The sequence below is a fragment of the Ptychodera flava genome, chromosome 14 (assembly GCF_041260155.1).
Source record: "Ptychodera flava strain L36383 chromosome 14, AS_Pfla_20210202, whole genome shotgun sequence".
In the NCBI taxonomy this organism is placed as follows: domain Eukaryota; kingdom Metazoa; phylum Hemichordata; class Enteropneusta; family Ptychoderidae; genus Ptychodera; species Ptychodera flava.
In genome coordinates this window covers 40,485,848-40,500,392 of record NC_091941.1, presented here as the reverse complement: position 1 = coordinate 40,500,392, position 14,545 = coordinate 40,485,848, and the positions used below count along the sequence as shown (strand labels likewise).

At 35.6% G+C, this 14,545-nt stretch overlaps 1 protein-coding gene and 1 long non-coding RNA gene across 2 annotated transcripts in view; one reads left to right on the top strand and one right to left on the bottom strand.

Moving 5' to 3' along the window:
• LOC139150503 (15-hydroxyprostaglandin dehydrogenase [NAD(+)]-like) overlaps nt 1–14,013 on the top strand; it is a 32,863-nt gene extending 18,850 nt beyond the window's left edge. Inside the window, exons 3-7 of the mRNA XM_070722923.1 lie at nt 3,393–3,499; nt 3,762–3,858; nt 4,300–4,376; nt 4,903–5,057; nt 13,694–14,013. Of these exons, the coding sequence (XP_070579024.1) occupies nt 3,393–3,499; nt 3,762–3,858; nt 4,300–4,376; nt 4,903–5,057; nt 13,694–13,814 (557 nt within the window). The 3' untranslated portion in view covers nt 13,815–14,013. The remainder of the gene's footprint in view (nt 1–3,392; nt 3,500–3,761; nt 3,859–4,299; nt 4,377–4,902; nt 5,058–13,693) is intronic.
• On the bottom strand, nt 6,324–8,307 carry LOC139150504 (uncharacterized). The gene is made up of 2 exons (XR_011556235.1): nt 6,921–8,307; nt 6,324–6,510 (listed from the first exon to the last, which is right to left on the bottom strand). It is a non-coding gene; the product is annotated as an uncharacterized lncRNA (long non-coding RNA).
• Nucleotides 14,014–14,545: the final 532 nt, after the last annotated feature.

Below are 14,545 nucleotides of genomic sequence, written 5' to 3'. Positions count from 1 at the left end.
TGGCAAGAGCTGATTAGTTTTTGGTGGGTGTCTGTCACTTGCTTACTTTTTGCTCATTTGCATAATTAATGATTTCAGAAAAAAAACAGGATATATATTGACAACGACTGCACATAATTTGATGAGATTTGCTACAAATGTTGATCACACCAAGATATATCAGCTGTGAAAGATATTAAGGGGTGACAGAAAATATAATGGACAATTTGCATATTTAATGAACTTTCCTAATAAGGGATATATCTGATTTGACTTGATTAAAATTGACAAAACTTGGTATGTATATTGAGGATACTATGATTTAACATTATTGAAAGTCATTAAGCATTTTTACTTTATCAAACTCTTAATTTGCATATTTAATGAACTTTTGAAATTAGGGATATTTATTTGAATTGACTCGACAAAAATTGATGAAACTTGCTATGTACATCAAAGATACTATGACACAACATTGTTGAAAGTCATTAAGCATTTTTACTTCAGCCAAATACTTATTTGCATGTTTAATAAACTTTCCTAATTAGATATGTGTATCTGAATTGACTTGACCAAAGTTGATGAAACTTGCTATGTACATTGAAGATACTATGATATAACATTATTGAAAATCATTAAGCAGTTTTACTTCAGCCAATTCCTTATTTACATATTTCATGAACTTCACTAATTAGGGATATATATCTGAATTGACTCGACTGAAGTTAATGAATCTTGCTACATATATTGAAGATACTATAAAACAACATTATTGAAAGTCATTAAACTTTTTTACTTCAGCCAATTCCTAATTTGCATATTAATGAGAACATTTAAGTCAATTACTAATTTGCATATTTTAATGACCTTTCCTGATTGGGGATACATACTGTGGAATTAATCTGTGGTGAATATTATTCATTATGTTGATCATAACACTTTCAATGAAGTTGCAAACATGTGGCAAAGGTTCAAATTTACACATAACTGCAATGTAAATGAAACGTGTGAGCATTTTCAGTTCATATCTGGTCCATTGTGTAGGAAGGCCAATTCTGAGACTCTACAAACCTGAAATAAAAATGAGGAATTCTAAACTATCTGATGCAATAAACTTTTGAATAAGTCATTAAGATGCCAAATTTTTATAGCTGAAATAAATTGATATGCTTTGGCCATAATTTCAAGTGTTTGATAAAACTTCCATCCTTAGCAATTTCTTGTATGTAAAGTTTGATCCTAAGACATAATATCTCACTTGGCATTTTTTGGTAATGCTTTTTTTCATACACATTTAAGAAAATCCAGGCCTCATAACTGAAAGACTTAATCTTTTGCTTCAACTTTCTGTATGAAAACTTCAGCCCATTCCTATTCAAAATCATCTGTAAAATCCAGATATGAACTGAAAATGCTCACGTGTTTCATTATATATTGCAGTTATGTATAAATTTGAACATTTGCCACATGTTTGCAACTTCATTGAAAGTATTATGATCAACATAATAAGCAATATTCACCACAGATTAACTCTATAGGTCATTAAGTATTAAAATATGTAATTAACTGAAATAAAAATAATTAATTTCTTTGACTGCTATAATTGTATCACCACTTATATAGCAAGTGTAATTGCCTTTGGTCAAGTCCTTCAAACTATATATTCCAAACTTTGAAAGCTCATTAGATATGCAAACTATTAATTAGCTGACATGAAAACTTAAGTGCGAAATGACTTCCAATATTGGTATAACCTGGTATAATCATCAATGTCATAGCATGTTATGCCAACTTTGATCAAATAAATCCAAGAATATATCCCTAATTAGGAACGTTAATTAAATACACACATTAGGAATGGGCTGAAGCAAAAATGCTTAATGCCTTTCAATAATGTTAGCTTACATAATAGTATCTTTAATGTACATAGCAAGTTTCATCAATTTTGCTCATGTAAATTCAAATACATATCCCTAATTTCAAAAATTCATTAAATATGCAAATTAGGAGCTGGATGAAGTAAAAATGCTTAATGACTTTCAATAATGTCGTATCGTAGCATCTTTAATGTACATAGCAAGTTTTGTCAACTTTTGTTCAGTCAATACAGATAAATATCCCTGATTATGAAAGTTCATTAAATATGCAAATAAGGAATTGGCTAAAGTTCAAATGCTTAATGATTTTCAATAATGTTCTATCATAGTATCTTTAATGTACATAGCCAGTTTCATCAACTTTGGTCTCGTACATAGCCAGTTTCATCAACTTTGTCTCGTTAATTCAAGTAAATACCCCTAATTAGGAAAGTTCATAAAATATGCAAATTAGGAATTGGCTGATGTAAAAATGCTGAATGACATTTAATAATGTTCTATCATAGTATCTTTAATGTACATAGCAAGTTTCATCAATTTTGGTCATGTAACTTCAAATAGATATCCTTAATTTCAAAAATTCATTAAATATGCAAATTAGGATTTGCATGAAGTTAAAATGCTTAATGACTTTCAATAAGGTTAAATCATAGTATCTTCAATATGCATACCAAGTTTCGTCAATTTTGATAGAGTATATTCAGATATATACTCCTAATTAGGAAATTTTATTAAACATGCAAATTAGTAATTATCTTTCACGTCACCCCTTAATATCTTTTAAAGCTGATATATCTTGGTGTGATCAACATTTGTAGCGAATCTCATCAAATTGTGTGCTGTCGTTGTCAACATATATCAGTTTTTTCTAAAATCATTAATTATGCAAATGAGCAAAAAGTAAGCAAGCCACACCCACCAAAAACTAATCAGTTCTTGCAATTTGCAAACTGAATCTATGTACCAGATTTGATTCTGATCTGATGAGCCGTTTTTGAGATATTGAGTACACAGACAGACAGACGGACAGACACACAGACAGACAGACATCGCTGCGACATATGCCCACGTGTGTCAACACGTGAGCAAATGAGAGGGCACCATGCAAAATATAGAAACAAGTTACCCAATATTTACGCACACTTGAAATTCAAAGTGACTGAGTCCCTGTACAGTGTTAAATCTATGAGGAAAAAATCAGTTTTTTAAGTGTGGAAAATAAGCCAGTGAAAATTTTATGCTTCAAAATGGATCTCCAAAAGTAGCTACAAAAGAATATTGTAAAAGTTTTAGGTTCCAAATATTGATCTGTCCTCAAGGCATATTCTACCTGAATCCTAAATTTTCTTGTATCTTCCAATATTTAGCTAGACTAAGTGCTTTTGTAAACTAGTGAATGGTGGGATGCATACAGAAATCATTGTCAGCGTACCTAATTTTCTGATGCAGTTGAAACAGATGCAGTGTATGTTTATATTATAAATCATCCAAAACTAATTTGCCATAATGATTACCTTCATTGTTTGTATATTTCAGATGCATTTAAGAAATGTGTGGATACATTTGGACAGCTAGACATTGTATGTAACAATGCTGGGATTCTCAACGAATTCAAATGGCAACTCATGTTAGCAATAAACCTGGTAAGGAAGATAGTGATGAATGTGAAATAAAAGTTTAAAAGAAAAGTAATAGCAAAAAAACCTTGAATAGTTTTAATGTTGACAACATGGATGCCATTCTCTGTGTGAAGACACACAGACAACATTTTCGGATGCTAGGCTGTTTACTTGTTATCAGCTCATAAAATAACCATTTTCAATATTTGACTTAATGTGATAAAAGTTTCTGACCTCGTAAAGTGGTGACTTAAATTTTTCAAAAAGAAATCTTATTCACTTTCAGAATGCAGTCATTGAGGGAACATATTTAGCTGTTAAATATATGGGCACACAAAATGGAGGGAAAGGAGGTGTGGTAATCAATACATCATCTGTCGTGGGTGAGTTTTCAGAAACACGTGAGGATTGTATCTTATGACAGAATAAGAAAGACTTGAAAATAAAGCTTTGTAAGATTGACTCATACAGATGAATAGCCATAATCTATTAAACACTGCATCAAAAGATTTGCCTGTAGGCCTATTGTTTAATTTACGGGTAGACTATTACTGATTAATATCAGGTGTTCTTGTTTCATGTTAGGGCAGCGACATGCCAGTATAAAAAACAATTGAAACAAAATGGCTGCAGGGTAAAGTCCAATTCAGTGCCAGCAGCTGACAGATTATTGACCAATCAGAAATCATTACCCTTTCTGCCGTCAAATTATTGCATCCCCACCTTTTATTCTACCACTTTTTAGTTTTGTTCAATTCTTATTGTTCTTTAATCCCTTTGTATGACTTTCATTGCAATTAATAGCTTATTTGCTCTTCACAAAGGTTTGATACCACGTGACCTGATCCCTGTATACTCAGCAAGTAAGCATGGTGTAGTTGGTTTTACAAGGAGTGTGGCTGTGAGTACTGACCCTGTTATGCTCTCAACTGACATGAGTTGAACTCAAATCAAAGTTTTTAACTTAACGTCTTCCAGTAAATATTTTGCGAAAAAAAATGACTTCATGAAAAATAACTGCATGGAGGCAACAAAAAGTTCATGAAATATTTAGATTGAAGATTTATGGAGCTTATAAAAATTGTAGTGGTGATAACTTTGCAGAACAAGGCAACACTTATGTCACAGTATTTTGCTTTGATAAGGGCTGCTTCTTGTAAATTTAGAAAATACAAAACTTTTAAAACTTTTGATTAAAAATGTCACACTGTTCTCTTTCGGTGGAAATCATAATGACTGCAAAATAATGATTAGTGTACATTTGACATTGCCATAGAGATTGCTGATTGGCACTTTGGCAGAGCTATTAGAAATTCAATGTTCAAATTGATATTTTACTGGTGCAATTTATGGTTTAATTTTCATGGACTTCTGATAGTTTCAAATGCATCGTATTTATCACTGATCCATTGCTTCCTGTTTTGCAGTTTGAACCAATGTTACTAGACAATGGTATTCGTGTTGTAGCGATATGCCCCATGGCAGTTGAGACATCCTTTATGCCAGTTGGAATAGAGAAAGGAATGCGATACACAGAACAATTTAAGAAAGGAATGACAGAAAGAAATTTTCCATTTGTCAAGTAAGTGATGTACTTGCATTCAAATTCTATAGACAAATAACCTTTTCAGTGCAGATCGTTGTGTCAGAACTCTCATAGAAAAAGTGCCAACAAAGGGACTGGTCAGTTTTTTGCCAATGTCAAAAAGTGGCTGACCCCCTATTCCATGGCTGACCCCCTATTCCAACATTCTAAAACAGAATAACCCTGCACATGACAAAGGTATAAAACAAAAGATGGAATATAAATTCAATAATTCAGTAAATTCAGTGTGTGTGTGTGTATATATATATATATATATATATATATATATATATATATATATTGTTTTTCTCTCCAGAAATGGTGTAGCCTCCTTATGTGACACTGTATCAAATATATTGAATACATGTGCAATATTAGTGTATGTTGCTTTCTAATACTGAATTCTCATAGAGAAAACAGAAAAGAATCAGGAATTTGTCATTCTTTTCATATGAACTGCAGATTTCATAATGGTTAGTAAACTTTGCAAAAAAAGACTTTTAATTTACAGAGATCAACCCTTACGATTTATATCAGTTTGGGGCAAACTTGGCTCAAGGTTCGTGTCCATCTTGCAACCAAGGTGGAGATAAAAAAGGCTTTAAACTCAATCAAAGCTTGTGGGAGCTTTGTCTGGCAAGCTTGCCAGCCAAGCTTAAAATGAAACTGTCAAAAGCTTGGTTGAAAGTTTAGTATTGCACACTTGTAACAAGGTTTAACAAAGTTGTGCATTTAAACTTTGTATGCTCCATATTAACTCCTCATTTTCAAGCCTCAAAGGTTGTGCCAAAGTTGTAGTTCTCCCATCATTCCTTGCTGGTTGTACTTTTATCAGTATGTTGCCATGGAGACTTCGTTTTACCTACCCTGTCTTTCTGATGGGTTTACTGCTCATACTTTTGTGCATTTTATCCTGCCAAAATTCCTGTAAAAGTTGGCATAAACCCTGAGCAGTGAGCTCTCGAATAAATGCATTTACCAATTTACAAGGAAAAATATTTCCAAACAGTTAAATAGAAAACTAAATATATTGTAGATACTGAAACCAAAGAAACAACACACTTTAGTGACAGCAAAATTTGTGAATTGTGATTTGTAGTTGTACCACACTTTTAACATTTTGAAAGTTCAGATATGTACACCGAGTAGTGAAATCAGCTGTCTAAACATGACTAATAACATAATTGCAGACTGTAAATCAGCGCAGATGTATTTCTGAAATACTAAGAAACAGTAAAAAAAATAAAACAGAGAAACAAAAGGTTAAGTTAATTTAGGGTACGATTTATTTTACCGTATATGCCAATGTTTTTTCATGCGACATAAATGTCTTCATAAAGCTTTGACTTGAGAAGGTTCATGTGAAATTTACATTACTCTCAAAGGCAGTGATTTAGCTTCTGTTTTCTGAATTTCTCGTCCATTTACACTGCAGTACCAGCAACGAATTCTGAAAAATACAAATGGTTGAGGGAAGAGTGTACGTCTTTACTGTTTGACCGCAATTTGATGAATGAAATCAATTAAAATTATTAGTTGAAAATGAGACAATAGTTACTTGAAAAGCATAGAAACCAACAGCATAAACATTTATAATCATATATTGATAATATTTACATGTAAAACGGACAGCGGTGACAAATGGTCTGTAAAAATCTCGCAATTATTTTCATTTACCATTTTCTAGCATCGTTGTGAATTGAAAGTGAATTCCGTATTTCCGTACGAATCATTACTCGACGAAACTTATCTGTGTTTAAATAGAGCGATACCAAGGTTGCAGAATGAGTAATTCAATGGCAATGCAAGGTATAAATGTACGTTATCAGGTTCTAGCTCCATGCGGCTATATCGACTTACCTGTATTTGTGAACGGCTCGCAGACGCTAGACGGTTCCCGGCTTCAGGTCTCCCCGTGCTGCACGCACAGCACATCGGTACAAGTTACTGGGAAAATATAGTCGGCATCTTTAACTTCTTTTCGCGTTCACAAATTTAGAACTCTGTCTGTCCCTGGTACTCTATACACATTTCTGCGAAAGTTTGATGTCATTCGGCTAGTGATTCCATACAAAGATCGCGAAACTTTCCGCCAGATGACCCCTGATCACAAATATCAAGTCGACGGTAGAGAAATCTTACTTCGCGCCGTTCGAGCCTTGTGACTTTCACGGAAGTGAGATCAATAAATCATTACGCGATGGATAACGTAGTCCCGCTTTTGAACGTCGGATTTTGACTTTCTATCGACCCATATCCAGTACATTTCAAACTCAAAATAGTAATTTATTTTATTAAATTATGAAAATAATCATATACTAATGATTGGAAATACTCAAAAGAGTGTGTTCTTTCAGCACGAAGATTAAATATCAATGCGCGAACTTAACTGGTAAATCGTGATCAGCTGGTGACCTCAGAGTAAACAAGTCGGCTGCTTCCAGCCGGCTTCGGCTCACGCTTTGGCAAAGTAGCTAGCGTATTGGATATTCGTACAGCTAGTCAGCTTAGGATGGAGTGCAATATAGCTCTGATGCATAAAACATGAGCAAAAGCCGTAACCTCAATCCACGTCTTCTGAAGGTGAGATTTTGTTGGCAGCATCGATGATCAAGTGACACAGACTGTAAGCTCGCTTATAAGTATGCTGTGCATTCTTTAGCTGAGGGACTGTGCTTGAATTGATGTATCTTTCTTTCTACCTCCATGCATATCAAACATTGAAAGCAATAAAGCATTGACATTTATGTACGTTTCAACCATGAAAAGTCCTGTTCTGTTGACATTTTTATGGTACAAATTTGCAGCAACAATAAGGCTACGACCTGTTGCTTGTTTTGAAAGAGGTGTACGGATTGCGTCCGTAACACAGCACTCTCTCCCTTTCATATAATTTACTGAAAATGTAAGGTTTGAATCTTCTATAAAAACATACAAATTCCTGTTGAACAATTGGTTTTATTTTCTTGAAAATTCAGCTGTTGATCCAACCACGATTTACAAAACACGATCGTCGACTATATTAAAAGTTTGCTTGATTTTTACAGAGACTCTCAAATCTTGTGTACGTACTTGTAAGCTCGAAACTCAACTCTCAGCTTAGACTTGCCTCATGTCTTTGGGCATTAAAAGAAACTTAGGTGATTGCCAAGGTATATACTAGAAAAACTGATGCTTTTAATCAGCTGAATTGTGCAAAACCACAAGTGAAAGGCTGTCTATTTTCCACCAGTTCTTGTCGTTTAAAATTTTGGATTGTCAGTTGTGGAAAATAAATGAAAAGATAACATTGTTCACTTGGAAAATTTACTCACATTTTGTAATCTTGTGAGTGAGTCAGTGAATGTGTTTGTCTGTAATCCTGCTGTGATGAATGAAAAACCTATCGAGTCTGGCCAAATCATTTTTTTTTGAATAAGTAATGATAGTGCTCAAGTCTTTCCCTGCGACAGCAACTGTCCGTGCAGCTGTTGTGAGAGTTCGTACAGTAGTTTAAATGGATGTAGGTTCATACCGCGTAAAATGACATGTTCATTGGGTGTGCATCGGATCAATTGCACACTCATGAGTCACAGAGAACAGGAGGTACAAAATCATAAATGTTGACTTTGTAAGAAGATTGCATCTTACAACCTTCACTGAACGAAGTATGGAAAACTAAACCTTGTAAGAAAATTGTATCTACCAACCGTGTATGCAATTTGAACGAAAGTTGGTACAAGTGTATTAATTTTAGTTCGAATACTTTCCAAGCTTGCCCAACCTTGATACAAGTTACCAGCTGGGCTTTCAAGATTGCAGCAAGCTTACAGCAATGTTGTACAAACTTGGCCCAAGCTGACATAAATCGTAAGGGGAGATATTTCTGACATATATCTCTGACAGAGATATCTGGATGTTAATTAGTGCACCCTTCTTGCACGCTAATAAATATTAACATCCACATATCTTTGTTTGATACATGAAAGTCATACAGCTGAAGGGCATGCTAAAAAATATGTCTGAAACTTTAAACATACAGAGATCTCTGATATATATGTCTGATATATTAAAGTCAGGTGCCTAAAGCGGGTGCCAAAAATGCAAGTGAATGATAAAATTTATGGCTGACATGATGCTTTTTAGGGACTGGTCAGTTTCTTCAGCCTGGGGGGGGGGGGCCGGTGGATTCATGGGGGGGTCACCCTGTTTTTGACTTTGGTGATAGGGGGGGTCACCATGTTTTTGAAATACCCAATAGGGGGGGTCAGTGTGTTTTTGAATTTTGACACATGCTCATCATTGCCTAAAATGCTAGTGTCAGCCACAAATTTCATCATTCAGTTGTATTTTTCGGCGCGCCCTTCGGGCGCGTAACATTAATAATCAGTCATATTTTTCAGCACGCCCAACTTTAACATATCAAGCATACATACATCTGAGATATCTGTATGTTCAATATTTTTCAGCGTGCTCTTCAAGCTCATTACTTTAATATATCAGACATTTTTCAGCATGCCCTGGTGCATGACTTTAATATACGAGGCATATATATCAGAGATATCAGGATGTTTCATATTTTTCGGCGCCCTTCGGGCGCCATACTTTAAATAATAAATCAGAGATATCTTGATGTTTGCAAAGTGAAAGTGTACATTATGAAATCTGCATTTCATATGAAAAGGATGACAAATTCCTGATACTTTTCTGTTCTCTCTATGAGAATTCAGTATAAGAAAGCAACATGCACAAATATTTCACTATATATATTTGATACAGTGACTTATTTTAGAGATAGGAAAATGACAAGATATCTTTCCTTCTCATTGATGCAATTATTTTCCTTTGTGTCACAGGTTTTCTGTAGAAAAATGCTTTTTTATGAACAAAATAACAGTTAAAGAAGGCAGTTTTTGTCATTATTAGCTGTGCTTTTATGGTTTCAATGTTACAAGAAAAGCTCCTCTGAGACACTGTACACATCAGATTTGGCTAAAAAAGCTTTCTATGTAAAATGTAAAATGATATATATATTATATATATATATATATATATATATATATATATATATATATATATATATATGTATATATATATATATATATATATTGGCTAAAAAAGCTCTCTATGTAAAATGTAAAATGATATATATATATATATATAACCATATATATATATATATATATATATATATATATATAAAATTTATGTCCACCTTTTCTTTTACCTATATCGCGCCCGGGGGGGGGGGGGGGGGGTCACCCTGTTTTCGAAATTTGGAATAGGGGGGGTCACCCTGTTTTCAAAATTTGGAATAGGGGGGGTCAGCCACTTTTTGACATCGGCAAAAAATAATCCACCGGCCCCCCCAGGCCGAAGAAACTGACCAGTCCCTTAGGCAAGTATGAGCCCATGTCGATTCTCAAAACCCATGCACACTGACCCCCCCTTTTGGGCATTTCAAAAACATGGTGACTCCCCATCACCTGAGTCAAAAACAGACTGACCCCCCTTCCCGGCTGAAGAAACTGACCAGTCCCCAATATAATTCCAATTCGTAAAGAAGAGGAAATATTGTGTCATTCATTAACATTGTACTGATTCTACTGACTTGTATTAAGGTAATGCACCTCGAAAGTGAAAGACTTAAACTTTTGGTCTAACTTTCCTCAAGGAATTTTTCAATCATTTCAAAATCAAGAATAAAAATAGGGGTCACCGTGCAAATTTTGGTACTAGAGAAACAAATTACCCAAGATTGACCGATATTAGAAATTCAAAATGGCCGCCATCTCTATGGCGAAAAATAAAAATTTTCGAATTTCATAAAACTAAGCCATTGAAAAGTTTTGTTTCACCAAGAGCTTTAAAATGAACCCCCACATGTGGTATATCAGAAGAGAACTGTAAAAGTTTGAGAGTCCGAATGTCTGTCCCCGAGGTGTGTTCTACCTTATATTTAAATTTGGTACCGTCACAGCTGGGGGTATACTATAGGAATACAGTGGTACAAGGCATGCCTAGAGGCACATGTACATTTCAGGGATGCAGGAAAACAGGACACAGAGGTATACTCTAGGGATACAGAGGGATACAGAGATACAATATGGCACAGCTAGGGGTATACACACAGGCACTCCTTAGCTGGGTAGTCTGCTAAGTAGATCGATTTTCGGATCGATCTATTGATCCCGTAGTCGATATGCCCGCCACTGCAACCTAAATACTCACAAGGTGTGCAACACAATCACTCAAAAAACACACCATCCGATTTGTCAACTGGCCGTGCGCTCGCACAAAACATTCAGAACTACACTCCCATATACCTAGTTGGATCACAAATTTGAAGAAATCGGACGTGTTTTGAGACCAAGCGCAGTGAAATGTGGCCTGCAGAACGATTCTACCATATGATGTAATTTATTCCACTACTGATTGGCTAATGAACGGCCAAAACAAAGGTCATGGCAAGACGTCACTGTTGTAGTATAGTTGAACCAATCAGCAGCGGAAAAAATGACGTCATATGGTAGAATAGTTCTGCAGGCCACATTTCACCGCGCTTGGTCTCAAAACACGGCCGATTTCTTCAAGATGACGCGAGTAACACATTCATCGGCGTGATTTTTGAGGAGATGGTTAAATTTGTGATCCAACTAGGTATATGGGAGTGTAGTTCTGAATGTTTTGTGCGAGCGCACGGCCAGTTGACAAATCGGGTGGTGTGTTTTTTGAGTGATTGTGTTGCACACCTTGTGAGTATTTAGGTTGCAGTGGCGGGTATATCGACTACGGGATCAATAGATCGATCCGAAAATCGATCTACTTAGCAGACTACCCAGCTAAGGAGTGCCAGTGGGTATACAACAGGGATACAGAACACAGTAGGGTAGAACCCATACAGGGCACAGCTAGGGGTAGAAATACAGTACATAGCTAGGGGTAGGGATCGATACAGGTGTATAATGATTTAATTTATTGTTTTTGGGACGAGTTAATTAATGTGGAAAACCTTGGTTTGACTGGCCGTGGGTAAGTTGGGAGACAGCGAATTCTTAATGTGATCAATGCAACCAGTTATTGTCCATGCAACAGTAATCCAGACACACACAGAAAATATAGTAACTCTCCTATTTATTCTAATTAAATATCAAAGAAATACTAAGTTACAATAATAACAACAAGAAGAAAAACTTATCTGACTCCTGTGCATAAAGGGGGGGTAGGGGAGTAACGTACAGTCTATGAGCTCTACAGTTTCCCGGGTTAAGTAAGTGTCCGTTTTCAGTGCTCACTGTCCAGTCGAGCATACAATTCCTTGATCCAGTAACTTCAACATAGATCCCATTCAAGTTCTTTCCCGTAGCACGTGTGCACAGTTGTTTGTCCTAGAATAGTACCACCAGAGGTCCCGCAATTCAGGCCCTGTACGGTAATTCCATAGGATTGTCTCTGTTCAGGTACAACTGGCCAAGTGTATGCACACCAAGTGCTTCCTCATAGTTCAGTCACTCCGCTCAATGGTGGGACCAAAGTCTTGACACCGTAGAGTCCCGGCTTTCAGCACACACAACAGGCCCCACTGGGAGGAGTGCAGCGCAAGGAGGAAAAGTGAGAAGTGAGCTTCCTAAGCTGAATCATACAGTTACATCGACTACGTATTGCATTTGACATTAAAGATTTGATCCTTGATAAATTGTCAAGGAGTGGACGCAAAGTCTGGTCTCAGCGTCATGGTCTGGCAAGTTCAGATCATAATGTACCTACAGATGGTCTGTAATCCATCATATTTAGACACTAAGTAGGGTTTAATTGTGAGAAGGGGGGGGAGCTATTCCCAAAGTGTATATTTTGGCAACCTCCACGTAGAATCTGATCTAGGATGTAGCCATGCCCTTGTCAGGTTGAAGTGGATAAAATGTCTTTGTGGAAATTCAGCCGAGGTGCAGACATTTCAAGGTAATTTTGATAAGTTTCACACAGGACATAGCTTGGGATAGCAATACTCCAGGACACAGCTAGGGGTAATGACTCAATAGCACAGCTAGGGGCTAAGGAATACAGGACGTAGCTAGAGGTCAGGGAGAAACTTTACTCTTTCACTTTGTATTCAAAGGGTTGTGACCTTCTAATCTCCTAATTTGGGCTCTTAAATTGGTACTTAGATATGAATAATTGACTTTCTGGCTGAGCTTGCTTGCTTAATAACCACACCATTGATAATAGAAATTAAAAAGCTCAAATGATTCAACAAAGCTTGAGTGTGGAAAGAGAATCTATGTCATTGAACACATACATCTATATAGGACAATATGTGCAGTCATAACACTCCACTGTGACAATTAGGAGCTTATTGTGTCGGTAACTGTCCATTGTCATCTGCCATCTTCTTGCAAAGTAAATTGTGTCATTTGCTGACAAGCCAAAAATTACAGTGAAATTATAGTGAAATAATTAATACTTTATTATCTTTTAGTAATACATTTGATTTATTCATTGTGCACATGCCTTTACCTGTGTTCATTTTGTTTACAATCAAATAAGCAAGTAAACAATAACTGAACTACAGTGTCTCTCTGTTCTTTAAGCAGCTCGCTGGAAATTTTTTGTCACTTTCCTAATAACATATTATTAAATGTGTTACCTAATTTTAGGTTAAGTGAAGTTACATCAACGATTGTGGAGTTGATTAATGATCAAAGTAACAATGGCACAGCTAACGTGATCATACCAGGCAAAGGATTTGAAAACATCCCACCCCCAAAACTGGAATAGATGTCACAAGAAATTTGTAAGGATCTAAAGAGTTCAATCAAGACACATCAAGACACATATCAGATATCATATCATATTGACAGCTGAAATATTTTACTGTATTTTCCTGTATTGCATGGCCTGTATTGACTCATAGTGATTTTCATGGACAACTCATTTTAATATAATACTGTTTCAATAAAAACTGTGACATTCATTACTAGTGATGGTCATTATTGAATCTTGCTACTGAGAGGAATGATTGAAGTATATGAACCAGCAAAGAGTCACATCCTACCAGTATATAACATTGAAATCAAATCAAAGAAAACGGCAATTTTTGAATAAATCATTCCTACACACCCCAAGGAAATATGTTGACATTGCAGAGAACTTTAACCAAAGTTGATTCACCAGTCAGTTCTCCACAGCTTAGTTTTCCGAAAATCTAAAATTTAATTTCCCCCCGTAGAGTTAACGCAGGAATGGCAGCCATTTTGAATTCCAAATATCGCCAAATGTTGGGTATTTGTTTTGCTAGTTCCAAACTTTGAAAGATGCCCCCCCCCCCCCATTTTTATTGTTGATTTGGTAAGAAAACGTTTGAGCAAAAGTTTAAGTCTTCCACTTTTGAGGCGCATAAAAACTTAACATGGGCCTTTACTATCAGTATCACTAGAATTTACAGTTCTTTGAAAATCGATTTGATTTACCCATGAGGCTGACTCGACATAGTCAGTTTGTAACAGAAA